Source organism: Anthonomus grandis, chromosome 1 (genome assembly GCF_022605725.1).
Source record: "Anthonomus grandis grandis chromosome 1, icAntGran1.3, whole genome shotgun sequence".
Taxonomy (NCBI): Eukaryota; Metazoa; Arthropoda; class Insecta; order Coleoptera; family Curculionidae; genus Anthonomus; species Anthonomus grandis.
This window is the reverse complement of record NC_065546.1, coordinates 33594824-33622444: the sequence shown is the minus strand read 5'-3', so window position 1 is coordinate 33622444 and position 27621 is coordinate 33594824. Positions and strand designations below refer to the sequence as shown.

Sequence of the window (27621 nt, the reverse complement as noted above, 5' to 3'; positions counted from 1 at the left end):
GGCTATTTCTTGTACAAAAATTGCTAAAATGTGTTTTCTAGATGGCCTGTAATGGTAATATATCTTTCTGTCAACAATGCTATTCAATACAATGGACCATTGTTGGCACCTCATATGATAAGTTTCTTAAAAAAAATTATGGTTCCAATAAGGAGAGCAGATCCACCAATTTTCAATTTTGAAGAGGTACTTTATTCATTTACTGATAATAATTCAAAAATTATTTTTCTGTTTATAGGCTTATGTTGTGGCTGAAATAAATGCATCACCAAATAGTGCAGAATATTCAGTTTATTATAAAACAGCTATAAAATGCCTTGAGTCTGAACCATTTGGCAGAATTTCATTTTATCTTAAACCAGTGCAGGTTACTAAAAACACATTATCTGTGTATATGTGGGAGCAACAAAGGGTATGTGAAAAATGAACTCTTTGAATGTACCTATTCAAAAACTAATACTTTAATTTCATTACATTAGAACTTAAAGACTGAGAAGGTGCCAATGCAAAACTAAGTTTTTAAGTAATACCTTTAAGAAAATTAAAATTATTTATTTAAAAAAATGTAAATATTTAAGTGCATTCATTAAATAGATACTACAAACGTCCCTAAAGTGTAAGCATATCCAGGGTATCTATAAGATAAAAATTGAAAATGTAATATTGAATTGTTTTGATACACCCTTGAGAAAATCCTAAACCGAGTGTACTAATAATAATCAAATGAACTGTAGATACTAGAAATAGAGCCTTCAGATTGGAAGCCTGAAGTCCTTTTGCAATGGATTTTTAAAGTAATAAAAACTCCAATTACATGGATTTCACCACCTGAAGTCAAGAGTGTCACTTTGGCCCATAAGCTGCAAACAGGGCCCACATTAATCATGTTCACCCCCAAGAACCCTTTGAGTCTTCAGTATGATTATTTTATGATGGTATGTTTGTGTATTCTTTTATCAATAGTTAATAATTTCAGTTTTTAGCTTCAAGACATAGCTCAGCAGTATCAAAACTGTGAAAATTGGTTGCTTAATTTCGATATTGAGGCCAAAAGATTAGGTAAGTTTATTATTAAATTGGAAATATTACATTGTTGATGTAGTGTTTTGCATACTCTCAGAGATCGATCTTTTAATTTTAGAAATTAAGTAGTAGCTCTGTCTTTCTAAAGGGAAAAAATTCTTTTTTTTTTTAAGAATATCCATATTTCTTTTTGAACCAGAAAGATTATTTACCACAATTATTTTTCCACGTATTAGCAGCCTAAGTGCCAATTGAATCGGTGAGTTCGAAAACCATACATGTCCAAAATTCGCGTTTCGAGAAAATCAATAAAAACCTTTTAAAGCTAAAACTACTTAGCATAGACTATCGGCATGCATAGAAAAGTTGTAGATCTCGTGGTTGGTAATGTGTTTTTAAGGGTAGTTTTTCAGAAAAAAAAATTAACTACCAATGACAGATCAAAAGGGGGGACGGACTTGTACGGTTTTTAAACTCAATTCTGTATATAAAAAGATATAGGTAAACATTTATTGATTTTTTATATATTTATTCAATACAGAGGAAAAATACAACTTGAAAACTAATATCTCAATAACTTTAATCATCATTTTCAGCGTTTGTAGTTTTCCATGAAGTGATGTGGTAATAAAATTCCAATGCTTCACCTTGGGTATAAGTCATTACCTTCTTGATGTCCAGAATTTTTTTTTCTGGACTCTGGATTTTTTATTGGGCAGAGGTGGGCTATTCTTATGTTCTTTGAGCAATTTAAAAGTTTGGGAGTGTAAACCATCTATACATTTTACTATATTTACCTATATCCAACAGTAGGTAAATATAGTTACGATTTAACTATATTTACCTATATCCAAAAGTTGATATTAACTGAGATACAGGGTGTTAAACTTAAAACTTTTTTTTTGTTTTTCCCCAATAACTTTAACAAAAGTTAACTTTTTTTCACAAAAATTTGTAGTTAGGGGTTTTTTAGGTCGAGAAATTAATTTTTTTAACAAATTGAGTGTACAATGTAGGGGGCGCTGTCTGCGACATCTTTTTCTCTTTCATAAGGTCATAACTTTTTTGTGCTTAACTGTATTTAAGTTTTTATTGAAAATAATACTTTTTTCATATTTTTTACGTAAAAAAGGTATACTACTTTCGGGTCGCTCAGAGTCGCCGTTTTCGAGATATCTGCCTTCAAATTTAGTACAGCAGCTCAAGCAGCAATAATGTCTTGTTACTCTTTACCAATCATTTTTTACATCATAAATAATATTTTAGTATAAGTCATTGAGAATAATGCAGACAAAAATTGGATTATCATTTAATTAACTTTATTTAAAATAACTATGACACTAGAAAATCTATTGAAAGAAAATAACATTAACGAAAACAAACTTAACTATGCGACTGATAACTTTTCCATTTTGAAACTGTGACGAGTTTTAGTAAAAAAATAGATCTGCTTTTGACAAAAACTGTTCAAAATGTCTACCATTCACTTCAATACATTTAACAGTTCTTTTGCTGAAAGATCTCCTAATTTAAAAAAAATAATTGTTCGTTTCGTAGCTTTTGTGCAGCATATAAAATTCTCTGCCATAGTTCTTCTTTGGAATTCACTATTTCTTTGTAAACGAGCGACTTCATATAGCCCCATACACAAAAAACCAGAAGTGTGCTGGCGCTCCGTCTTGCATGAAATACATATGTTGCCTTATGTCCAGCGGAATATCATCGAGAAAATCTGGTAAATGTGTTTCTAGGAACTCAAGGTAGAGTTCCCCGTTTAAATTGGGCAGTAGTTCGAAAGGGCCCAATAAATGATTATCGATTATACCACACCATACATTAATTTTGAATTCATGTTGGAAATGACGTTCGTGTACTGAATGTGGATTTTGTAATGCCCATGTGTGTTTTTCTAAAATTGAAAATGCCTCTACGTGTAAACGTTGCTTCATCAGTAAATAGTATCTTATTCAGAAACATGGGGTCGGCATTTATTTGGGCACGGCAAAAACGGGCAAATTCTATCCTGGGCGCAAAATCATTTTCTAATAAATTTTGCACAGGAGTGAAATGATACGGATAAAGACCCTCTTCGTGAAATATTTTACAAATGGATGACTTGCCTACTCCAGTTGCCGCAGCAGCATGTCTTGCACTTATTTCCGAATTTTCACCCACGCGGACCAGGATTTCTTCTTCTTGTTCTGGAGTTATAACCTTCGGGCGCCCTGCGGAATCCGTTTAGGACGAAATGTACCTGTTTCTCCTAATCGATCGTAAAGATTTTTGAAGATTTCGAAATCAGGTTGTCTTCGATTTGGATAGAGTTCTGAATATCGTCTATAGGCTTCGCGTCCATTAAAATTTGCCTGCGCATATACACACAACATATCCCTCATTTCGGCATTTGAAAAAAGATTGTGTCTCGGCATTGTTTCTCAACTTACGAAAAATTTAAAAATTCAACAAAACAGTGAACTGGATGCAAAATCACAGAAAACACTAGTAAAATATTTTCTGACAACTTTATACTAATCAACAAACAACAGCAACATGGCGGTTTCCTAACAACTGCGTCTCTAAAGTTCATTTGCTTTCTCATAGCTTACTTTAAAAAAGCGAATTATTTCCCGATTATATTAATTATTCAGCCGGGGTCGAGTGCATGGTGCACTAAATAATTTAAATACAAATATCTCCAAAACGGTAACTCTGAGCGACTTCAACTTAGTATACCTTTTTTACGTAAAAAATATGAAAAAAGTATTATTTTCAATAAAAACTTAAATACAGTTAAGCACAAAAAAGTTATGACCTTATGAAAGAGAAAAAGATGTCGCAGACAGCGCCCCCTACATTGTACACTCAATTTGTTAAAAAAATTAATTTCTCGACCTAAAAAACCCCTAACTACAAATTTTTGTGAAAAAAAGTTAACTTTTGTTAAAGTTATTGGGGAAAAACAAAAAAAAAGTTTTAAGTTTAATACCCTGTATCTCAGTTATTATCAACTTTTGGATATAGGTAAATATAGTTAAATCGTAATATTTTTACATCAGAAGTCTGTGGTTTTTCCATGTACCATTAATTAGCGAACACCCTGTATATTCCCACGTTTTAACATATCCTGGATTTAAACTTTCCTACAGGAACTGCCTATACTTTGACACAGCAACCTTTCCTTCTTAGCACCGGTACCTCGAGTACTACATGTTTTTTTATAGTAATCAGGCCACCAGTTCTTAAAATTAGTAATATCAGTGTATCGGATCTGCTTGACAGTAAATGGCTGCTGGTTCCTGGAGGTCAATATTAAGTCCTCATATTCTTCTGGAGTGTAAATTCGATCATGTTTTTTAAAATTCCATTTTGCACAGCCAAAATCCCGATCACACGGCAAAAACGAATGGCCTCTTACTGGAAAATAATGATAAATTTTGTTAAATCTCTTGGTTGCCTGTAATGCTGAGAGGAAACGAACCATTGTTTGGTTTCGGTTCTGCCCTGCACATCCATCGGAAAATAAATGCAGTTCAGTGATATCAGGGGGTATATGTTTCATTATGTAATCATTAAGAAATGTACACACTTCATTAGGTCCCTTTTGACCTTGACCTTCATGGTAAGTATAAGAATGGCCAGTATTATCCTTAAGGTTGTGTATTTGGAATGCAAATACCCAGAGCTGCCTGAAATAAAATATTTCCTGGACCGGAATATGCGGGAGTGGCATGCTTTGCATATAATCAAAGGCTAGGTCCATCACTTCTGGTCGTTCAGTACAAAGGGTTTGCACTTCTTTAATTTTGTTACAAAACTTTTTCGCCCGCCTTTTATGAACTATTAGTTCAGCTGCAACCACTCTCTTTACTTTATCGTTAAGGTTAACATCTTTAAGTTTTCCATGTCTTTCGCATTCCGAACATACATCAACCTGGGGTCTTCCGAACTTCAAATTGAAGTTTTCGTTGAAATACTTTAAATAGAATTCGTATTTAATTAAGTTTTCCAACTTTGGATATTTTTCGACAAAAAGGGTATGCATTTTCTTTACAGTCAAAGATGCATCTAAATAACGTACGGTTTTGGACGAATAAGGTGAAACTTTGACTGGAAACGCCTGAATGTGCTCTTTAGTTTTTTGAGTCCATTCATCGCATAATGGTCTATTATTATGCCTAACTCTAAGATCGTTTGGTGATTTACCTGCCAAAAGTAGGGTGTTCAGGTGCTGAACTTGCCAGTGTGATATGGCATGAAGACTTATAAATGCCTGTTTGCATACGGAAATTCTATTTGAGCCTTTTAAGACAAAGTACGAAAAGTTTGATTTTCTTTCTTGTTTGTGTTCCGCACTTCTCACGCGATTTCTCTCGATTTGTTGAGCTTCCATTAGTCCTTGTAAATAAGTATCTTGTTCATTTTTTGTCGTACGGCTGAGTAGATTAGTTAACACATTTTTCTTTCTTCCTCAGTAAACTGTTCCATGCATTTCTTTGTACAACTAAAAATTAAAACAGCTATTTTGATTTAAACCCAACTTGTTGCTAAAATTTACTAGCCTGACTTATCCCTGACTAGCATTACTTCGGGTGTAAGCGCGTTGTTATTATAAGTACTTTGAGTGTACTTATTATGCGCTAAAAAAAACTAACCATACTAACCCAAATTCCTATACAAAAATATTTATTTGTTCAAAAAAAAAAAAAATAAATAAATTAAGATAAAAAAAAATTAAGTCCACTAGGTTATCCAACGATATACGTATAATGCGTTCTTCCGAATTGCTGCTAGTCAAAGTGTTAAACTTATTAACTTATCTACACGCAGGGCCTACAGTCTTTGCATTGACATGTTTACCCATCTTAGAAACATATGCCTGACCTTGCAAATGTGCTGTTTTTATTGCATTATATTTCCAACTATGAACATTCCTTTTCCTTTTTCTGCTGGCACTACTAGTTTCACTAACTTCTTCATTATCACTGGATGACATAATTTTACTTTAAATTGTTAATAAACTAAGCAATTTTTTATGATAAACATACACACGAAGTGAACGCTGTGCGTGCAAATAAGCAACTGGCCACTATTTTGTTGTTGAGATGAAAAACCGTACGACATGGACATGTACGGTTTTTCTCCTCACTAGCAGTCGTGCTACGTTAACGACTAAGTATCTAGTACGGTTTTTAAGCTCAATTGATGAAAAGACAAATTTTAAACAAAATGGCTATCTTACTTACAAATGTCAAATTTTGGACTTGTACGGTTTTCGAACTCACCGATTCAATTACAGGCACCACTATATATAAAAGACAATATGTACAATATGTATGTAGACAATATGTACATTCAAATGCAACAAAAAACAATTAAACCTAACACTACAGAAAAAATAATAACAAGTTGTCTCCTTATGCTAATAACTAGGGGTAACTTCAAATTAAAATGTATAGACCGCAGTCTAAGAAGTATTAGGTTTATTGTCAATAATCTAGGTAAATGTATTTAAATCTAAAAGGTCTAAATCCAAATCATACATATAAATATTAAAATGATTGAATATTTTGTAAATGGGTCAGTTATTATAAGTATTAGTTCTAGGGTGGCATCAAGTCAAGTCAAAAACAACTTAATTATCATAAGATATGAATCTTCCTGACAAAGCTAATATAAATTATCCTAGTTCAAAAGCTTAATTTTACAGAAATAGCACTACTTACAAACTATAAAAGTAGACTTAACTCACATACATATATCAGATATAAATAAAATATATAAAATAACTAGACAAAAAACAAAACATGAAATTAAAATTTAATGGCGTAAAATATAATCCAATCAAATCAAATAATCTTTATTGTATGCAACAAATAAATCACATCTATTCTATATACTTACAAAGGTACCGCTACAAGGAACAGCAGCATTGAAAGAATTTCAGTGGAATCAATTTTATTGGTTACAATTTTAAAAAGGTATATAATAGCAGTTCTGATGCGCCGATTTTTGAAAGTTAATCTATGCATTTTCTGTAAAAGTAAATAGTGGTCATAGCTCTACTTTGGATAATACCCAAACTTTTTAAAAAACATGTACTTCACAAATTTTCTTTGTACGCGCTCAATGGTTTTAATCCAAATTTCATATTGAGGGGATCAAATTATACAAGTGCATTCCAACTTTCACTAGACTGGCAAACAACTTCAGACAACACTCCACAAATTCTTACTAGACCTGACAATGAAGCCCATTGTTTTATGTGCCTCATTCACCATATTGACAACACCCAAATTTCTTTCATTTGTAAATTTCTGCAAAAAGTATCATTAATATTGTAACGATATTCTACAATATCCCGATTCTGGGTTATAGACTTAGTGAACCAATTTTTGTTATTGAAGAAGAGTGTCATACCCCAGTTTATAACATTATCAAAGTTTCTCTGCAGACTTGAGCAGTCCTCGACAGACCCAATCCCCATGTATGACTTAAAATCATCGGCAAAAAGCAAAGCTTCAGAGCGCTTCTTGCAATGCACAGGTTATTAATGGCAATCAAAAATAATAAAGGTCCCAAATTGAAGCCCTGGGGGACTTCAGATGTACTACAGTATTAACTACAGTAAAAATCAGACTTGGCACCCCTGACTTCAACAATTTGTTGCCTATTTGCCTATTTTTTATATATGATTGAAATAGATAAATTAAGTTAATGATGACGTTGTTTTCATAAAGAGATTTTATAGTATTGCTGTGCTTTACTTTATCAAATGCCTTGTCCATTTCACTATAAATAACATCTACTTATTTCGTTTCATTTAGGGCATTCTGAAAAAACTGACCAAATCTTATAAGATTTTTCAATGTAGACTTCTTAGATAAAAATCCATGTTAATAATGCTCAGACATGTTGATTTCATTATAATGTTAATACTCAGATATCTTGATTTCATCATACAGTCTATTAAATAAGACCAATTCAAAAACTTGACATTGCATTGAGGATCGATATAAAAATTATCGATTCTCAACGCATTGCAAAAATGGATGATAATTTATTTGTTATATAATTCTTGGCACCTTTTTTAAATAATGGTATTACTTTGTTTCAACGCCAAACTTTTGAATATGTTGAAGATTGTAGACTAAGATTAAAACTATGAATAAGAGATTTTAGCAATATATCATTGCAGCCCTTAATAACCTAGCCAGGCAGTCCATCAGATCATATAGATTTATTTACTTATGATATTTAAGTTTTTTAATGGCATCTGAGCTTTTCTTTTCATCAAATAATTTATTGCAAAAATAATTTTTAAGTGGAGACTTGAGCTGGTTAATGGACATATCAGAAACAAACATAGAACTAAAATATTTTCAGTTCCGGTCCAGTTTAGGTTAGTTCAGTTTTTAGTTCCAGAATCTCCAGGTACAGCAGAATAAAGTTATGCAAATACTTTTAGGCTGTATTAAATATACCCTTATAAAATATATGCTGACTATGCTTAATTGGCTTTCAGTTCATATTTTAAGCCATATTTAAAAAAGAGAGCCGATACTTATTTACATAAGGTCAAACAAAAATTATATAGGTAAATACAACAAAACTTTGAAAATTGCATGAGGGATTTTTCTCGCCTTTTCAATGATTTGCCAACAAACATAAAATCATCATCAAAAATTAATGTATTTACTGGTTTAGTAGATAAGTATTTTTAGGATTATCATTACATATTTTTTGTGTACATATTAAGAATAACTGATAATTGTACCTTAAGATTTAACTAGCCTAATTAGATTTAATTTCATTATAGATCACTTATTGACATATAAAAATCTAAAAAGTACATGTCTGGGAAGCAAAACGGAAACTTCTTTGACCCAAATAGCTGTGACTACTAGTGCAACTCCATTTTTAAACTCTACATCTGCTAAACTGTCAAAACCCTTGGGAAAACTTGAGTTGAATTGTGGCTTAAGTTCAAACTTAAAACTGCCAAGTATCTGTCAAAATTTCAAAGCAGAGCAGTGCTTTGAAATATTCCCTCATCATGAAGACAATTTTGGAAAAAAGGGAAAAGAGCTGGATGAGGATTTAATTGCTGATGACTATAAGGTTTATGAAACTTCTTTATGGAAGCCGAGTAAGAATTATCAGGAGTTTTTTTTTTGAAGAGATTTGTAGTAAGTTTTTGTAGATAAAGACCCAAAATCTATGGAAAACTTAAAGAAGAGACAAAAATATGAGAACTGCAAGACTTTTCTAGCAGCCCAGAAAGTTTATCCAGAAGTTTTTGTACCTGATGACCCTGTGGACAGCGAAGATATAAATGTCTCTGATTTCGCTTGTTCTAATAATAGTGTTAAGTTTATAGTGATGGATAGCCTGAGATATTATGTTTTTGCTGAGAGACTTGGTGTTAATCTGTTTAACAGGAAAGATATGAGTGCTGTAGTTATTGTAGATGAACAAGTAAGTTAAATGGAGCAAAGCATAAGAATTAGTTAAGGAAAATTACACTTTTTAGGCGGAATCCCACTATATTATGGACACTCCAATAACGAGCAGAAATGTAAAGTTATTCCTGCAAAAGTACAATGAAAGTGCCCTAATAAGATCTAAAAAATCAATCGTTGATACTCCTGCTAAAAATACTCCTGCGTACAATTTTGTTGCTATAAATGACACCTCTGTGATTAATTTGGATGAGTTGAATAGCAAAAATTTCTTGGATGTGGTATTAGACAATAGAAATGTAAGTAAAAACCTGGTTAAATCATGATTATATTTCAAAATATGTTTTTAGGCAGTAGTGGTGCTATACTATAGCAAGCAATGCTCATTTTGCAATGGGATTTCCTATACATTTTTAACATTGGCCAGAAAACTGTCGTATGTGGACAATATAAGATTCACTAGGATCGATGGGGATGAGAACATTTTACCATGGGAATATACCATGGAAGAATATCCGAGCATTTTGTTCTTCCCTGTCAACTGGTAGGTTTATTTGTTTATTCATGCATCATATATCATTTCAACATTCATATATTATTTATAAAAAATATAATAAGTTATATCCAAGTTTAGTAAAAACTATCACACACTATATCACTTAATATACAATTTACTAATAAGATTACGATTGAAAAAATAATAATTTACTAAATTTGGTTTAGTTTTTGCTTAAAAGTACTAAATATAAATTTAAACAGATGTATTTCTCCCAGCAGGCCACTAGCGCTGCGAATCAGTCATGTAGTAAGTTCGTTCATGCCTTAGTTGAGTGATGAAATGGTATTACATTAGTTTCATACTTAGTCCATTCGCTTAGAGCAAAAGATTTTTGATAATTATTTATTAATCAGAACAGGCAACAGAAAGTTATAAACAATTTAATTTTGAAAAAAATTGTAGAGGAAGTTTTTTCTCTACATATAAAATGCCAATTATTGTCATGTTAGAAGTGTCTAAACCAGTTCTTGCCATCATCAGACTCTAAAATATATTACAAATAGTTTAAAAAACATTTACAAAAATGTTTTTCTGATAATTTCACAAAATATAGAATAAAATTGTAAAAAACTTACACAAAGTTACTAGTTCTCATATGTTTACAAAACATAAACAATAACACTTTGAATGACAATTAGTAACTTTCTGTAAGTTTTTTACCATGTTAATTTATATTTTTTGAAATTATCTATCTCAAAAAAAATGTTTTGTTTGTAATATATTTTAGATCTTGATGATGGCAAGACTTGTCCAAATGCATTACTTCGAATTGGCATTTTTTTCTAAAGAATGAACTTTTTCATTGCAAATAACTCATAAAATATTGGTCGTATTGAAAAAAAAATGTTAGTCCTATGGTTGGAACCATTGGTGTGATGCTCAAATTACGAGACAGTTTTACCACTAACCAAAACTCTTTATTTTTAATCGCGACACGTGTTTCGCTAACGATCTTAGCATCTTCGGGAGAAGATTTAAACTAAACTCCATTAATTTTAAAATTGTTTACCAAAAATTCCTAAACCTGACAATAAAATGAGACCAATTGTCTCCACTATAGGATCTCCAACTTACAATATTTCAAAGTTTTTAGTAAAGCAGTTTGAGACATTAAAATTACCTTATGAATGTTTTTCAGTCAAAAACAGCCAACAGTTTATTTCAAAAGTCAATAATTTCATTCTAAGTGAAAATTAAATTCTTGTTTCTGTCGATGTATCTTTTTTGTTCCCAAGCATTACCATATCAGAAACTTTAGAATATTTGATTGAACTTCTGGAAAGTAATGGTTTCGATAATATCCAAGAAATAATTAAATTAACAAAACTTTGTATGTCACAAAATATTTTTCAATATAACAACTCATACTATGAACAACTGGAAGGTACAGCTATGGGTAATTGCCTCTTTTTCTTTCTAGCAGAGCTCTTTATGAACAGGTTTTGAGTTAAATGCAAAAATATATTCCATTACTTCCCAAGAGTTTGGTTAAGATATGCTCATGATGTATTAGCTGCGTTTGATAAAAGCAAATGCAATATTGATAATTTTGTAGAATAACTCAATAACTGTTTTCCATCTATTAAATTTACCTTCGAACAAGAAACAAATAACCAACTTCCATTTTTAGATACTCTTGTGATCAAAAATAATAATAAGTTAGAATTTGATATTTATAGAAAAGAAACAAATACTTTTAGATACAACTAGTGACTTTAACTATTGTTTTCAATATAAAATGGCTAGCATGCATTTCTTGGTATATCGTTTGGTCTCATTTCTTTTAAGTAATAGCAGCTTTAATAAAGAAAAAGCAACAATTAAAACAATTGCTAGGGTCAATGGTTATGACGATAAGATTATTGTTAAGCTGATTAGAAGACATAGGTTTAAAGTTAATCTTAAAAACTCTACTACATTTCAAAAAGTGAAAAAAATTAAAATAAGCAAACTTTTGTTGCAATCCCATACGATCCTATCTTGACGAGAGGCTTTGATAGAGTTTTCAAAGACTTAGGTCTAAGAGTGGTCTATCAAAGTTCGGCCAAGTTACGAAATCTTTTAGTTAACCCAAAAGATAAAATAAAGACCAATTAAAAGTTTAGGATCTATGAGATTAATTGCAACAATTGTGATAAAAAGTACATAGGACAAACCAAAAGATCAATTAATGTCAGATTTAAAGAACATGTAGCTCATGTGAAATATGGAAAAGTTGAAAAGTCAAGTGTGGCTGAACATGTTTTAAATACTGGTCACTTTATAGGGATAGACAACTTAAAATTACTTAAACCAGTTAATAACAATAGAAAATTAGATCCATACGAAAGTTTAGCAATATTCAAAAATCAAAAAAACATTCTTAACAGAGATAAAGGTCCAGTTTGTTTAGTTAGTGTTTAATATTTGTTTGGCCATGCTTTATTGCTTTTTCCGCTTTATTAGTTACATCATTAGTATATAAGGAGAAGAGTTTTGGTTAGTGGTAAAACTCTCTCGTAATTTGAATTAAAAAATGTTGCTCATAGAATTTAGCAAAAAAAAAGGTAGTCAGGCATATACTGAAATGAAACGCTTAAATGAAATAAATAAGAAATAACTGCATAATCGCTATTTCTATAGTGTACTAGTATAATGTTCTTACGTGGTATAATTCTAAAGTTCTAATTTAATGTTTACTATTTAGGCGATGACAAGTGTTTGGACATATCGTTGAATTGATTGCGATTAGCACAACTAAAGCATGCAAAATGGTTTATTTTGTTTTTGGATCAATTCGAAAAAAAAAATGGCTACCGTCCTATTGTTTAAATCTTTACGAATAAATATTTTCAGCATTTTACGGACAACATTTTTTTTAAAATATATTTTTATCGAATCGACCGATACTTTTCGAGTTATTTGAATTTAAACAATTACATTGTTTATGACTTCTTGTTAATTAATCTGATTAAATATAATTATTAATTTCGTGTTTAGCATCGCAAAAATATAATCCAAGATACTTTTAACTACCCTGCTAAATTTTGTATCTTTTGCTCTCAGTAAATGCTCCAACTGTCTTGATATTTCGAGAAGGAATTCTAAGTTGGAAAAGTGACAATACCGGGTCTATAGTCTATAGCAGCATTTATTACTCTTTTATGTATAAAACATAAATCTAATAGAATTCTTCTTGACTCTAGTGTAGGCAAATCGATACTATCCCTCACCCACTGATTCGTTCCGGTGGTATAGACTTCTAAATGCAGCAATTCTCAAGAATATTTTATTTTATTAGATGTTCTCATTCAGGCAGTTATTTTTTAAAGTTTAGTTACCCATTGAGTAATTTTTTCTTTCTTTTTAAGAAAAAGCCAAAAAAATTTTTTTAAGCTTTTAAGTGATTCATTAAGAATGGGCAATCTCTGAACTGGAAATACTACACACCAAAATATGGCAATTGAGCTTAACATGTCTGATACAAATGTTGCAGGTTTACGAGATACGGGGTATTTAAAGTTGAAATTTTAATTTGAAAGTTCCTAATAATTTTGTGATTTTAAGCAGTATCGTCTTGAAAATTGGCGACTTTATGAAAACCTGAAAATTACGAATTTTTTGGTGAAGCTAGCATTATTTACACAGGGCGCTAGTTACACCCTGTTACTTAGATAAATTACAACATATCTTTTTTCCTAACCAGTTATGGCTAAAACGACTAGAAAATCTAAAAGGCAGTTCAATTTCCTGTTTATTTCATGCAACTCTATGAGTTTTTAAGTTATTTTCATTTTAAACATTCAGCGTAAAAAATCCTAAGCCACCGTTATTACATTGCCTTAATAGGAATTTAAATTACTTTACTCTTTTAAATTACTATTATGTTGGGTAACAACAGTAAAGACAACAAATAATAATAAGTAACAATATTAAAAGAAAACTTCAAAGTAAATGCTCAAAATGCCCGCCTTCCAATTCAATACACTTTGTAAGGCGTCTCCTTAAAGATATTTGAATATTAAATAACATTTTGTCGATTATTTTTGATAATATTAGCAGCTTCTTGAATTTTCTGTCGTAATTCTTCGATGGAATTAATTGTATGTAAAACTTTGTAAACCATGACCTTCATGTGTGACCATATTGAGGACTCTAGAGGGTTTAAGTCTGGACTTCTAGATGGCCAAACAAATTCACTGCCATGCCCAATCCACCGGTGAGGAAAATGTTCATTCAGGTATCGCCGTACTGGCAGAGGAAAATATAGCGGCGCCCCGTCTTGCATATACCACATGTTCCGCCTTATGGCTGGTGGTACATCTTTTAGTAGTGGGTTTAACTGTTGTTCAAGGAAGTTTAAATAGATGGGCCCGTTCAGATTAGGAGGAAATTCAAATTGACCAATAAAAAAAACCAGATATCACACCACACCAAATATTTACCTTGAATTCATGCTGAAAATGTCGTTCCTTTAGAGCATGTGGATTTTCGGAGTCCCACAAATGATTAATGAATTAAAAACACTCCGTCTAGTAAACGTCGCGTCGCCTCATCGGTGAAATGAGGGTCATTAAGAAATTCCTGGTTTTGGATTGTTTATCTAGCATAAATTGAGCAAACTGTAGGCGAACTGGTAAATCTTGAGGTAGCAAATTTTGGACAGGAGTATAATGATATGGACGGAGATTCTCTTTCTTTAAAATTCTCCAGATAGACGATGGGTTTATTCCTGTTGCCGTACATAACCAACGAGTACTGAGATCTGGAATTTCCGAAATACGATCTAAAACCTCTTCTTCATCATGGACGTTGATATTTTTTGGAGTACTATTTAAGGTTTTAAGACGAAAACACCCTGTTTCGCCTACGCGGGTATAAATACATCTGAATAGTTTGTGATTGGATTGTCTTCGATTTGGATATAACTCTAAATACCTTCTGGCTGCACCAAGTCCACTATAATTTGACTGAGCAAAAACGCAAATCATATCACGCATTTCACTGTTAGAATATTTATTATGACGTGGCATTTTCTTTTTTAGAAGTTTTACTACAAATAATACACTCTTAGTTAGTGACAGTAAAATTATGATATAATTTCTTTACACGAAAACGAAGTTCTGACACAAGCCTACTTGAAAAAAAGTCAATGTAATAACGGCGGCTTAGGATTCTTTACGCTAAATCTTAAAAATGCAAATAACTTAAAAACTGATAGAGTTACATGAAATAAACAAGAGTACCTTTTTTATTCAAAATTGAACTGCCTTTTAGATTTTCTAGTCGTGTTACTAACTGATTAGGCAAAAAAAGATATGTTGTAATTTACCTAAGTAACAGGGTGTAACTAACGCCTTGTATAATTAATGCTAAATTCACCACAAAATTCGCAATTTTCATGTCCAAACACATAAAGTCGCCAATTTTCAAGACGATACTGCTTAAAATCACAAAATTATTAAGAAATTTCAAATTCCAACTTTAAATATCCTGTATCTCGTAAACCTGCAACATTTATATAAGACATGTTAAGCTCAATCGCCATATTTTGGTGTGTAGTATCTCCAGTTCAAAGATTGCCCATTCTTAATAAATCACCCTGTATATTTTCAATAATCTTTCCTTTCACCTATCAAATTATTAAAAAAACGTCCTAAAGAAATTATTTTCATTTTATTCTTGGCGTTTAAGGAACAAATAAAAAAACACTCTAACAACATTAAAAAAAATAGATAAAGGAAAATCAAAATATTTGAAACCACAAAAAACATTTTAACTGCAGTTGATTAAAAGTTGAATTAGAAAAGAAACACCTGTAAATATCTGGAAAAAATACAAAAAACTCCAATTTCTAGTGAAGAGACAAATTTTTCTTTTAAGTTATAAAACTTAGAAATCTTAGGAAGGAGTTTTTTTTCTGAGCTGCATTAAAATCAAAACTTCATTTATCTATTAATTTTTAAAATTATCCCGTATGTTACTAGAATTGTCCTAATTTCATTGAGTATGCTTGCATGCCTTAAGTATAACATGGAAGAACTTTTATTTTTTCCTGAATTGTCTTAGGACCAAAAGGAAATGGAAGGAAGTTAAAGTCGAAATTATACCCATTTGTAGTTACGTCATTCAGGTGAGAAAAAACGTATGGCGTAGATATTTTTGCCAATCAAATGATTTATTTTAGCAGCATATTATTATATTTTTATATTCGTGTATATACTTTCATTCCCAAAAAATTACAAAAAATCTTGTAGTATTTATTGTATTATTAACAAACTTAACAATTAACAAATATTATTATAATTAATCAGAAACGGAATTGCACTTCAAATTGAGAATGTGATAGAGCGAGCCGCAGATGCAACAAAATTGAGCACAACAACGATCGCAAATATAAAGAAGAATGGGATCAAATCAGATCAGGATTACGCTGCTCATATATTTTCTAACCAAAAGACCGCAAAAACCAAATCTACAACATATTTGAAAAGTAGAATTCGGCAAGAGCAGTAGACGTAACAAAACCGAGCTTACAAAAATTGTGAATAATGGTATAAAATTATTTTAACTCACTGGGAAAAATTTAAATACTGACAATTTAATTTACTTCTTCATGAAAAAAAATGCTGCTTGAAGGAATATCTTAACACATTAAAATGAAAATACCATTCCAAAAAATAAAACATACAAACTCAAAAAAAACACGCCATATTGCATTACCAAGTTAATGAAATTTTAACGATATGATTGAATACTTAAACGACGATCATAAAATAAAATTTGCTAGAACAAAAAAAGCTTAATCAATCTCGTCAGTATTGTCAGAGTCAGAACTGAAATCAGAGATATTGTCTTCGTCATCGTCGTCTTCATCAATCGTAATCAGAAGTGGCAGAATGTCATAGGCATCACACACTTGTATTGCCTCCCAAGCCTTTTCAATTACCTTTTCTGTATGAAAAACATATTTTTGCCAATGATCTATAAAAATTTCGTTTATTACCCTTTCCCATGTAGTCAAAACTTCTGAAGGTGACCTCTTAAAATTGGAAATATATTGAACATATTTTCGTTTACATTCCGACCATACCATTTCAATTGCATTAAACTGGCAATGATATGGTGGCAGTCGCAAAATTTTGTGTCCTAAAGGTTTAACATATTCATCAAGGAAGTACTTTTTTTCACTAGAGCAGTTTCTGCGTGCAATACTCCATATTTTATCTTTCATGGCTTTTTCTGGAAAGCCAATATTCTTTTTCCTCAACCATTCGGTCAGTCTCTGCTTTGTCCAAGATTTTCTCGGGATTTCTTCTAATAAACCAGAATGGTAACTTGTATTGTCCATGATTATAAATAACTTTGGGGAAAGATTTGAAACCAGCTGAGTTTTAAACCAGTTTTCGAAGTTTTTCCTGTTCATATTGTCATGATAATCTCCCGTCTTTAATCCACTCTTGAATATTAAATTCGCACCCTTGATGAAGCCATCTTTGGTTCCGGCGTGGACCACGATATTAACGATGACCTTAAAAATAAAAGATAATTCAATTCTCTTCTTTTAGAAATCATTCTTCCAGAACATAAATTTAATATAATTAATAAGTAATGTTCCATGCACATACGAGTAGTGTATGGAATTAAATTCCCTCATATTGTCTTAGTGAGAAATTATATGAAACTGTGAAACAGATGAAATTATGAAGTTAGAGGGCCATTACAAGGGCAATAGTTTTTATTAAAAAAAAAATCTAAAAAGATAACCAGATAATTTTTACCTTCACTGTTTTTCCTTGAATCCGTGTGCTTGGTGTCATCTTGCCAGCTACTACGAAATGATCCCTTGCTAAAAATCCACGTCTCGTTAATGAAAACCGGAGTAAAATCTTCCGGACCTACATTTCTATTTTTGATATACTCCCTTAAAAAATTGATTCTTTTATAAACAATATTTGGCAAGTCCATCAAATATTTTCTGTTATTTGATTTTTTCCACTTGAAGCCTATACTATTGATCCATCTTCTTAAGAAGTCAATGGAAAACTCAAAATATTCAATTTCTTCCCTGAACTTTTCTCTTATTGTTGCCAATATTACATATTCTTGTCTGGCGTACATAGAATAAATTGTGTCCCGAATTCTATGTTTCAAATATGTTGTAATTTTGGTTTTTGCTGTCTTTTGCTTGGAAGATATACGGGCTGCGTAATGCTGATCTGATTTTATCCCATTCTTCTTTATATTTGCGATCGTTGTTGTGCTCAATTTTGTTGCATCTGCGGCTCGCTGTATCACATTCTCAATTTGAAGTGCAATTCCGTTTCGGACTTGTTCCTTTTCCAGTTGAAAAAAAGCCAATATATTTAAAATCATCAGCTGCGATTGTTCATTATACCTAATATATCTTTTTTTAGGGATTATCTAACACTTTTCGAAATAACTTTCAAGAACAAGTTGACAAACCAATATTTTTGATTGACAGTGACGGATATTTCACATATCCTAGTATATAAAAGATGAATAATCATCAGACACTAATTTTTTTAAAAAGTTTGTTGTCGCCGCTGTTTGGAATATGCTAAACAAAGATAAACAAAAATGACTTCATTACAAATGGATATAATTTCGACTTGAGTTAGGAAAAAAAGGTAAATGATTATAAATAAACAGAAGAGAAAAATGAAAAAACTCAGAAGAATAATTTTATTTTAAATTCTCTTACCACAAGAATTGTAATATTTCTAGCCCAAGCATTAACTAACAAAGTTTTCTAAGCTTTCTTAGGATCAACATTAAAACCTTCTCTACTTTAAAAAGCTTCGAATATCACTCTCTTATTAGTGAAGAAAATAAAAATGTTAAAATTTTTAAAATGACCAAATCACCATCACCTTATACAAAACAGTAATTGTTTTAAAATACATTTAAAAAAAGTTAATTTAGGTAAGGAAGGCAATTTATTGAGTAAATAAAATTCATAAGCTTCATTGTTTGTATAAAGAGACGTCTTATTTAAATAACACTAATTAAAAAGATATTGAAGATCCTCTTATAGAAGAGCAGCATCATTCAAAAACTCAATACTTCTGAAGGGCTTCTGTGATGTTATTCGTAAATAAGTAGAGACAAAAAGAAACACGGCCTCAATTGCAAACTTATGGTACCCCTGATGGCACACATATGTCATCAGATAATGAACCTGGAAAGTTGGAAAACTCCAGCCAACTTAACTGACAGACTGAAGAAGAGAATCTGCAATATCCAAAACCCTTAGTTTCCCTAAGAGGATCCCATGATTGACCCAATTAAAAGCTATAGATAAATCAGTATAGATCTAGAATCCCTCCCCAAAACTATTGTATAAGTGATTAACATACAAAACCAAATTGACATCAGCAGATCTGCCCTTTATAAATTCAAATTGTTCGAGATTAAAAACAGTTTTAAAGCAGCAAAAATAATCTATATAGGTATTGTAATTGTACACAAGCATTGTTTAAGGAAAAATGCCGGGATTCTATCTGATTCAGAATACAACTTATTCTTGGAGGAAGCAATAACATCTTATACCTCTCCTATAGACAAAGATACAGTACTCAAATTGATTTTTCAACATTAAAAAAAGACATTATATTGAGTTGTTCACCCTAGTATGCAAATGAAAAGCATCCATTAAACATATTTGCTGAGTCCTTAACACATTGATGGACAGTGTGAACATAGTCGATGTTCCAAAAAAATCACATTGATATTTTAGAAACATATGAACCCATTTTTTTTTATATTTTGACCATAAAATAGGATAAAGTTTGAAAAAAACAACTTTGAACGCCATACTGCCATAACAGTTGTGACCCACCAACATTACTTTCTGACTTTATGACAGGACGCATTACTGCATAAGCAGTAATTTTTTAATGACAATTTTGGGACACTGTACTGCTAGAGCAGTATAAATTTCTAAAACGTTTTAACTTGGAGAAACATTTATTTTGAAGAAAGAAATGAAATACAACTTAAAGTAAAAACTAGTTCCTAAGGCTAAAATGGTAACTTTCAAAGCCGACATGCCGACATAAGGCTAGTTTGTCTTCACAACCCTTACATCTGTATGAAACTTGTGTCCTTTTGTCCTTTTTGAGACACTCCTTGCAGTTTAAAAAGTAGTTCTTCCTTTTATAATTCTCAGAGGGCAAGGGGATCTTTTCGGGAAAATGTGGAGTATCATTATTATCTGGTCTTGCTGGTGTTCGCCGATTGTCATGTATAGCAATGTTTTTGTTTGTTTAAAAAAAAAGTCTACCATTTTTTTCATTTGCAGGTAGTTCGAGCAATCCTCGAATAATTTTTTCTCGAAATTCGATCATTCTGATATTTTTTACTTTTTTCTTGTAAATAATAAATGCGTTAAATAACGTCTAGTAAATGAAAAATGATTTTCTTATACCACCTTATTGTTTTTTGTGGGCATGAGTAGCTGATCCAGTCTATCAACACCAGACATATATTTGTTATATTCTGCTACTTCAACTGGTTTTAATTTCACTTTAAAAAAATATATATTATTATATTAGTGTACCTATTTTAGAAAAACAAAAAATTTACCTTGCCAAAGCGATTTGAGACTTCAATTAAATTGGGATGATACTTGGTGGTTAAAAGTAAGACATCCCTGTTGTCTCTCCATTTAGAGACGTATACACCTCGACGTCTTCTCCAGATGTATTCCCCCTTTTTCAACTTTTTCGAAGTCATAACTTTTGGATTGCCTTTCCTATTGCTCCTGAGGGTCCCTGTTGTGTGAGTTTTGTGTTTTAAGAGGTTTTCTGAGAGCTTTGCACTATTATAAAAATTATCCATCACCAGATGGTGTCCTCTATTGAGATATGGACTCATTAGTCCCAAACAAGCGAATCCACTTTTGATTCCGCTTCAATTTTTTCACTTTTTTCTTTGTATATTTCTATATTAAATAGGTACCCATTTGGCGCACATAACTCAAAAAATTTTATTCCATATCTTGTTTTTTTATTTTTTATGTACTGTCTGAAACTAAACCTACCTCGAAAAAGCAGTAGTGACTCATCTAAACTTAAGTTTTCCTCAGGGCTATAAGCATTTTGGAAGTTCTGGATAATAATGTCCAGAAGAGGTTGTTCCTTGTACAGTTTATCTTGACCTACATTTTCATAACAATATAGGTATCTTGAGAATTTGCTCATATCTTCTTCCAGACATAAAGTGAGAAAATATAGGGTGATAGTATAAGGGATCCACTGAAAAGACCTTCCTTAGCTCGGGATATCCTATTTGGGCTCTAAAAAGGGTCACGGCTATAAAAATATCAAATTCCCTTGGCTCAATTGAAACAAATTTGGATGACCTGGAATTTTTTTTGTGTGGTCGAGAAGTTCTGGACATGGTCTCACCATATTTATTAGAACAATTTATTATTAAATTTTTGATTTCAGCTGTCCAAAGCATTTGAAATACTTCAAGGGAACTCATATCATCAGTAATGTCAATTTTTATTCCCGCTGCATCATGATCAAAGTTAAAATTGGGGATATCTTGCACAAATTCAACCCATTAATCTAAAAAAAATACAAACATGCAATAAACAAAGAAAAGTTTAAAACTAGAAAACTTACCGTCTTTGTCTTCGTTTCCCTCATTTTCTGTGTCAATATATTCACAATTGGTATCTGTTTCAATATTTTCTTTCTCTGACTTCTCAATTTCAGATCTGCTGCTTAAATCACTATCTCTGGGTTGATAAGTAGGATCATTTATATCAAATTCACCGTCTCTGTCTACAAAAGGGTCCGACCTTTCCGTGTCCGTAGAATCATACACAGTATTCATCACTAGACACTTCATCATAAAGTTTTAACAATCTCTGTTGTTCTTTAGGATCCATTACTAATTACGCAGATCACAAAAACAAAAACACGTGCTACCTCTGGGACGATACAACTGGGTAGTAAACAATGAGACGGTTACTACTATAGCAGTAAGAGCGCCAAAATTACTCCCCACTCAACTAACAAACAGCTTGCCTATGCAAACTAGTTTCTCCTACTAGTAGGACAGTGCCCCAAATTTAGAAGAGTTGCGGTGGGACAGTATAAGTTGAACTACAGTAAATCTATATTCAAATTCCTACTGCTATGGCAGAAGTGAATTTTCATACGCGATTTATTTTACTGCCATAGCAGTAGGTCTTCCATGGCGTGAATTTTAGAATACTTCTATGGCAGTAACGTTCATCAACGTGTTAATATCCAAGCCAACTCTTTTCTTTTAGGTCATTTTAGAAGGAATATTAAATGTCTCTTACCTCTCTTTGCATAAATGACCAAAACTACTTTGGATCTGTGGACATGATTGTTTTCTATTTTATTAATATACAGGGTGTCTCATGACGAATAGACGCGATCAATATCTCGGAAACTAATTTTTCTAAAATGTTGAAATTTTGGCAACGTGGCACAGTGGATGGGGGCCACACAACTAAAATTACCTGACAGTTGTGAAGTATGTGTCAACTTCGTTATTTTAAATAGAACACCCCGTATATTTTTACATTTTTGGCTTTCACGTAAAATTCTAGGTATATTTTGTGTATAATGTCCTATACCTAAGTATAACCGTTTTTGACATATTTTAAATTTCATGTGAAAAATTATGTTTATAAGCCCTAACATAACTACCGATTACTCCTTTTTAGTAAACAAAAACAAAGGTAAGGACACAGTCCTTTTTAGTAGCCGTTATTTATTGGTTATTTTTGGTTTTATTTTAAAGGAAGGGCCACTTTAAAAGTTTATTTTAATATTTGGCTAAAAAGATACAGGGGGGTCAAAAACTAGCATTAAAAATTAAAATGAAAAAATCATTAAGGGTCAATTTTTGTAAATAGAAACCCTCCATTTTTATTATTTTTTCATAAAGATAACTAAAAATAAGGTTAACTTTGTATAAGGTTATCCAGTCCAAAAATGGCTAGTTTCCGAAATATTGGCAGTTTAAATTTGGCCTAATTATAAAAGCCGCATAGTAACACGGCTCAAGGATTGTTAATTAGTTGGCCATTATAGTTGTCATAGTAACCGCTAGTTACGGTAATAAGACAATGCATTATAACGGAAATGTCAGTATTGCTTGTAATTTCGTAATGTTTTAAAAACTAATATGCAGGGGCGATTAAATTATACACACAAAGATTATTTAAATGTGTTTATTATCTATGGAGAATGTAACAAAGTTTTATCGAGAACATGCCACATATTATAAAATATAGCATAGATTCCCAGAAAAACAGAAAGTATTATGTTGCGCTGTTAGGCGAATAATAAAAAAAATTATAAATTTTGGCAGAGTAACAATTTATTTTAACAAATGTTCAAAATTTTCTCCTTGAACTTCTAAACATTTTTCACATTTGGAAGTTAATTTGCCATGGGTTGCCGCTCTAACTGACTCTGGAGATAAACTTTCAAATCCTTGTCTAACGCTTTACATACAATCCTGCTGCGTTGTTAATGGATTGAAATAAAAAATAATTCTTTATTCTTACCCAAATAAAATAATCTAGAGCAGTTAAATTCAGAGAACGAGAAGGCCACAAAATAGGTCCGTTATTGGTAATCCACTTATCATTAAATGATGCGTCTAAGAATTTCATTACAGAAAGGGTTCTATGTGGTGGTACACCATCAGGTTGGTAATAAATGTTTTGGTGTTCTGCCAATGGTTAATTCATTAAATATTCCAAGCCCTCTAGAATATTTAAATATCCTTCTCCTGTAAAAATTGATATACAATTAAAAATTTAAACGTAATATGCCTTAAATTTATAAGTGACTTGCCGATTCGTTCACTTCTGATAGCACAAAAAACATTAAACTGCCAGATTTCTTGATAATTTTGTGATCTCTTAGCATGAGGATTTCAATCACTTCAAACATGGAAATTATATCTGTTAAAAATACCATTTTTTGAAAATTTTGCCTCATCAGTCCAAATTAAGCCATCCAAAAACTGTACCATTGTTAAGACAAATTCACAACAGGATTCTTTTGGGCAAATCTGTTTTTTTAAGATGCTGAACCAAAGATATTAAATAAGGGTGGAAGTTATGTTTCAACAAAATCCTATGTATTGTGTCTTTGGAGAATCTATTTATGCTACTTGTCTTAAGGACGTCATTGTATATGCTGCAAAATATCCCAAAATTGAAATTTCAATATTTTCAACAAGTGGTTTCCTTTTTTACGCTTTCGCCTTACCAAAAAGAAACAGACAACAAACAAACGAAAAGTCGACAGCGTTAACAAGTTTTTCTTTTTCAATTTTATTCATCGGGAAAAGTGATTCATTCGCCTTTTTTTGCCTTCAATTCGGGTCTCTCGTATCTAGTTTTGGGTCACCGGCTGTTATTTCAGTTGTAAGCGCTATTTTAGCTATTTAAGCATATTTTAGCGATTAAGCGCCTTACTCGGTTGTCTTACGATGTCTTAAGCGTTACGTCATAATATTTTTTCGCTCGAATGACGTCATGTCTAACAGCTGTCAGAGTCTAAACTGTTGCTCCGTTTTCGTTGGTATTGAATTTGTTTGAAAACAGAATTTAACCATGAAAACACTCATTTGTCTCAGTTTTCAAAACATTTTGAGGTTAAATCCAACCTTATATCCATAAATTTTTTAAGGTCGGATCTAGATCCTAACGAGATTCAAATTAGTTTGCCTCATTCCGACTATTTTTCAAAATGCATAAACAATTGCAATAAATAGCTGGGAAAATTAGTCACTGATTTTTCAACCGAAATTACACAAAACATATCTTTTACCTACTTTCTTTAATTAACTTTTAGCACTACTTTTACTAAGGGAAAAACAATAATCGCAGTAATTAATAATTACCCCCAAATTTTTCATTCTCAATAAGCTTTTCAACGCAAATAAACTTTATAACACAGAGAAACTAAAGAATGTAATGTTTTTCAACTCAAAAAAATATTGAAAACATCAATTTATTGTTTACTTTTGTTTGTATATCTTTCCTTCTGACATATCGAGTTTATTAGCGGTCTCGGGAGACCGCTAACAAACGCTTAAAGCGCCTTATACGGTGACGTCATGACTTGATCGCTCGAATGAGATGTCTTAAAGACGTTTATAACCGCTTACTCGCTAAAATATGCCTTATAAATTAGGGCTGAAGAATTAAGGTGTTCTGTTTTTACCGGGTGCACTTATCCATATCAGCTGTTGGCTGCCATATTACATGTGTGCTCTTATCCACAAGTGAAGCTGGGCTGGTAATATCGATAATTCAAGTTTATTAAAAATGTCTGGTAGTGGAGTTTGTTATATGTGCAGTAAGAATTGCTCATTCAAGGAAATCAAAAATGAACTTTTTGGTATCCGTGCGATTTCTGCAAGAAAGTTATTTGCAGAGAATGTGATAGCATATCCTCCAGTGAAATTAGAGTTATTGTCATGGTTTCGAGAATGATGCCATTTGCTGCAGGGAAGGTTTATTTAATATTCCTAAGTTAATAAAAAGAATAAATGTTTTGGAAACCACTATGCACAACCACAACTCAGAATCCATCGAGAGAACTGTCACATTGGAGCAACGTATTGTTGTACTTGAAGAAACCCTGCATAACTTGCCTGCTCTCTCACCAGATTACAGCTGTCGGGCGTCTGCTCCTCCTATTTCCGCTACTAGCACGAGTGTCACGCCCGCGCCAATCGACGAAGCCATCCTAAGTGAGCTGCATGAGCGCCAGAAAAGGGCCAATAAAATTATACTTTTTAACTTTGATTCGAAAAAAGGCAGAGCTGATGTTGTCCAGACTAAGAAGCTGCTGACTGACTTGTGCGAAACTACCGTCAATGTGCTGGCTGTTAGTAAATTTGGGAAGCCGAATCGTAGCGGGCGTCAGGCGTCAGGCAGGGTGATGGAGTCAGGGTGATCATTGGTAATACAGACGATGTTAGGCTTGTTTTGAATAACAAATTGAAGACTGTCGGTAAATTCTTCATTGAGACGGACATGACGCCTCGGCAGCCAAATCGGAGTTAAAGCGACGCAAAGAGGAAGGAGAAAATAATCTTTATATAAGATACATCAATGGTTCCCCCAGAATTGTAGCAAAAAACTAGATTCGCCTTTATTTTCACATGCTAGTGATGCCCACTTAACTTGTTTTTATTAAAATGTTCGTGGTCTTAACACTAAAACCGAGACTTTTTTCTTGCCACCATTGCTCAGGATTTTCACACAATATGCATCACCGAGACATGGTTGAGGCCAGAGATATCTGGCCTCAACCTGGCATCAGTGGTGAAATATTTCCAAAGACTTATGATGTTTACCGGTTGGACCGAAAATTTGAATCCGTTATTGCCACACGTGGTGGCGGAGTTCTCTGTGGAGTTTCTAAAAACATTGTGTCTGAAAAAATTAGTTTGTCTGATTTTTGCAACAGTTTGCGCCCTCTATTGATGTTGTTGGCTGTAAATTTACTATTAGGTTACAGATATTTTACATGATTGTTTTGTACATCCCACCATCTATCACATCTGTAATTTTCGAGCAATTTCTCAGGATCAGTTTACACTTTTAATATCAAAGCTAAACCATAATGTAATAATAGTGGGCGATTTTAACGTGTCTGATTTCTCTATTAACTCACCTACTGGTAATCATGTTAGTCAAAAGTCTATTGCTGTGAATAATTTTGCCAACACTTTTAATCTTGTTCAGTGTAAACACATCCTAAACTATAATAACAGACTATTGGATCTTGTTTTATCTAACTTCACCTGTACTGTACTCGCGTAGTGACGTGCCCTTTGTCTTGGAGGATTTGCATCACCCTGCACTGGAAATTGATTTTACTGTCTCAGGCCAACGTGTCCATAATTTTCAGCTTAAAAAAACTTACCTCATTCTTTTAACTTTAGAAAGGCCAACTTCCATCTCCTTTATGACTCGATCCTTGAAGCTGACTGGTCTACTGTGTATTTATCCTCTAACGTTAATGATGCATGTGGAGCCCTATATGATATATTGAATGGCATATTTGCCGCACACATTCCTCTTAAGCAGCAACGTAAAAGAAGATTTCCAAATTATTATTTTCGAGAATTGATTAAGAACATTTATAGGAAAGAAAAGGCTTTCAAGGACTCTAAAATGTTCAATTCTCCATTCTTTCAAAATAAATTCCATTCTCTTAGACGCCTTATCAAACTACAAATACGCAATGAATATAAGTTGTATATATCAAACACCGAAAGGAATATTTCTTTGGACCCATCTAGCTTTTAAAATTTTATTGGTTCTAAGAAGGCTGGCACCAGGATTCCTGGTATGATGAGGCTACCCGTTGACGTGGTAATTAATGACCCACAAGACATAGTTGATGCTTTAGCACTGTTCTTTGGTGAGGCATTTATACAATCAAATGTCATTAACCATTCGTCAACGTCTGATAATGTGCCTCACTTTGACATTTCCAATGCTTCTCAGATTATTTTGGCTAGTAAAAAATTCAAAAATAAGTTAACATCTGGTGT

At 32.2% G+C, this 27621-nt stretch overlaps 1 protein-coding gene and 1 pseudogene across 3 annotated transcripts in view; one reads left to right on the top strand and one right to left on the bottom strand.

Annotated features, from left to right (window-relative positions):
- Nucleotides 1–27621, top strand: part of LOC126739021 (thioredoxin domain-containing protein 11) — a 34537-nt gene that overhangs the window by 772 nt on the left and 6144 nt on the right. For all 3 annotated transcript variants that reach the window (XM_050444558.1, XM_050444559.1, XM_050444562.1), the window contains exons 3-10: nucleotides 42–186; nucleotides 239–412; nucleotides 735–935; nucleotides 984–1059; nucleotides 8840–9169; nucleotides 9224–9498; nucleotides 9554–9781; nucleotides 9833–10026. In XM_050444558.1, the coding sequence (XP_050300515.1) occupies nucleotides 42–186; nucleotides 239–412; nucleotides 735–935; nucleotides 984–1059; nucleotides 8840–9169; nucleotides 9224–9498; nucleotides 9554–9781; nucleotides 9833–10026 (1623 nt within the window). The remainder of the gene's footprint in view (nucleotides 1–41; nucleotides 187–238; nucleotides 413–734; nucleotides 936–983; nucleotides 1060–8839; nucleotides 9170–9223; nucleotides 9499–9553; nucleotides 9782–9832; nucleotides 10027–27621) is intronic.
- Nucleotides 1887–3473, bottom strand: LOC126739070 (uncharacterized; annotated as a pseudogene).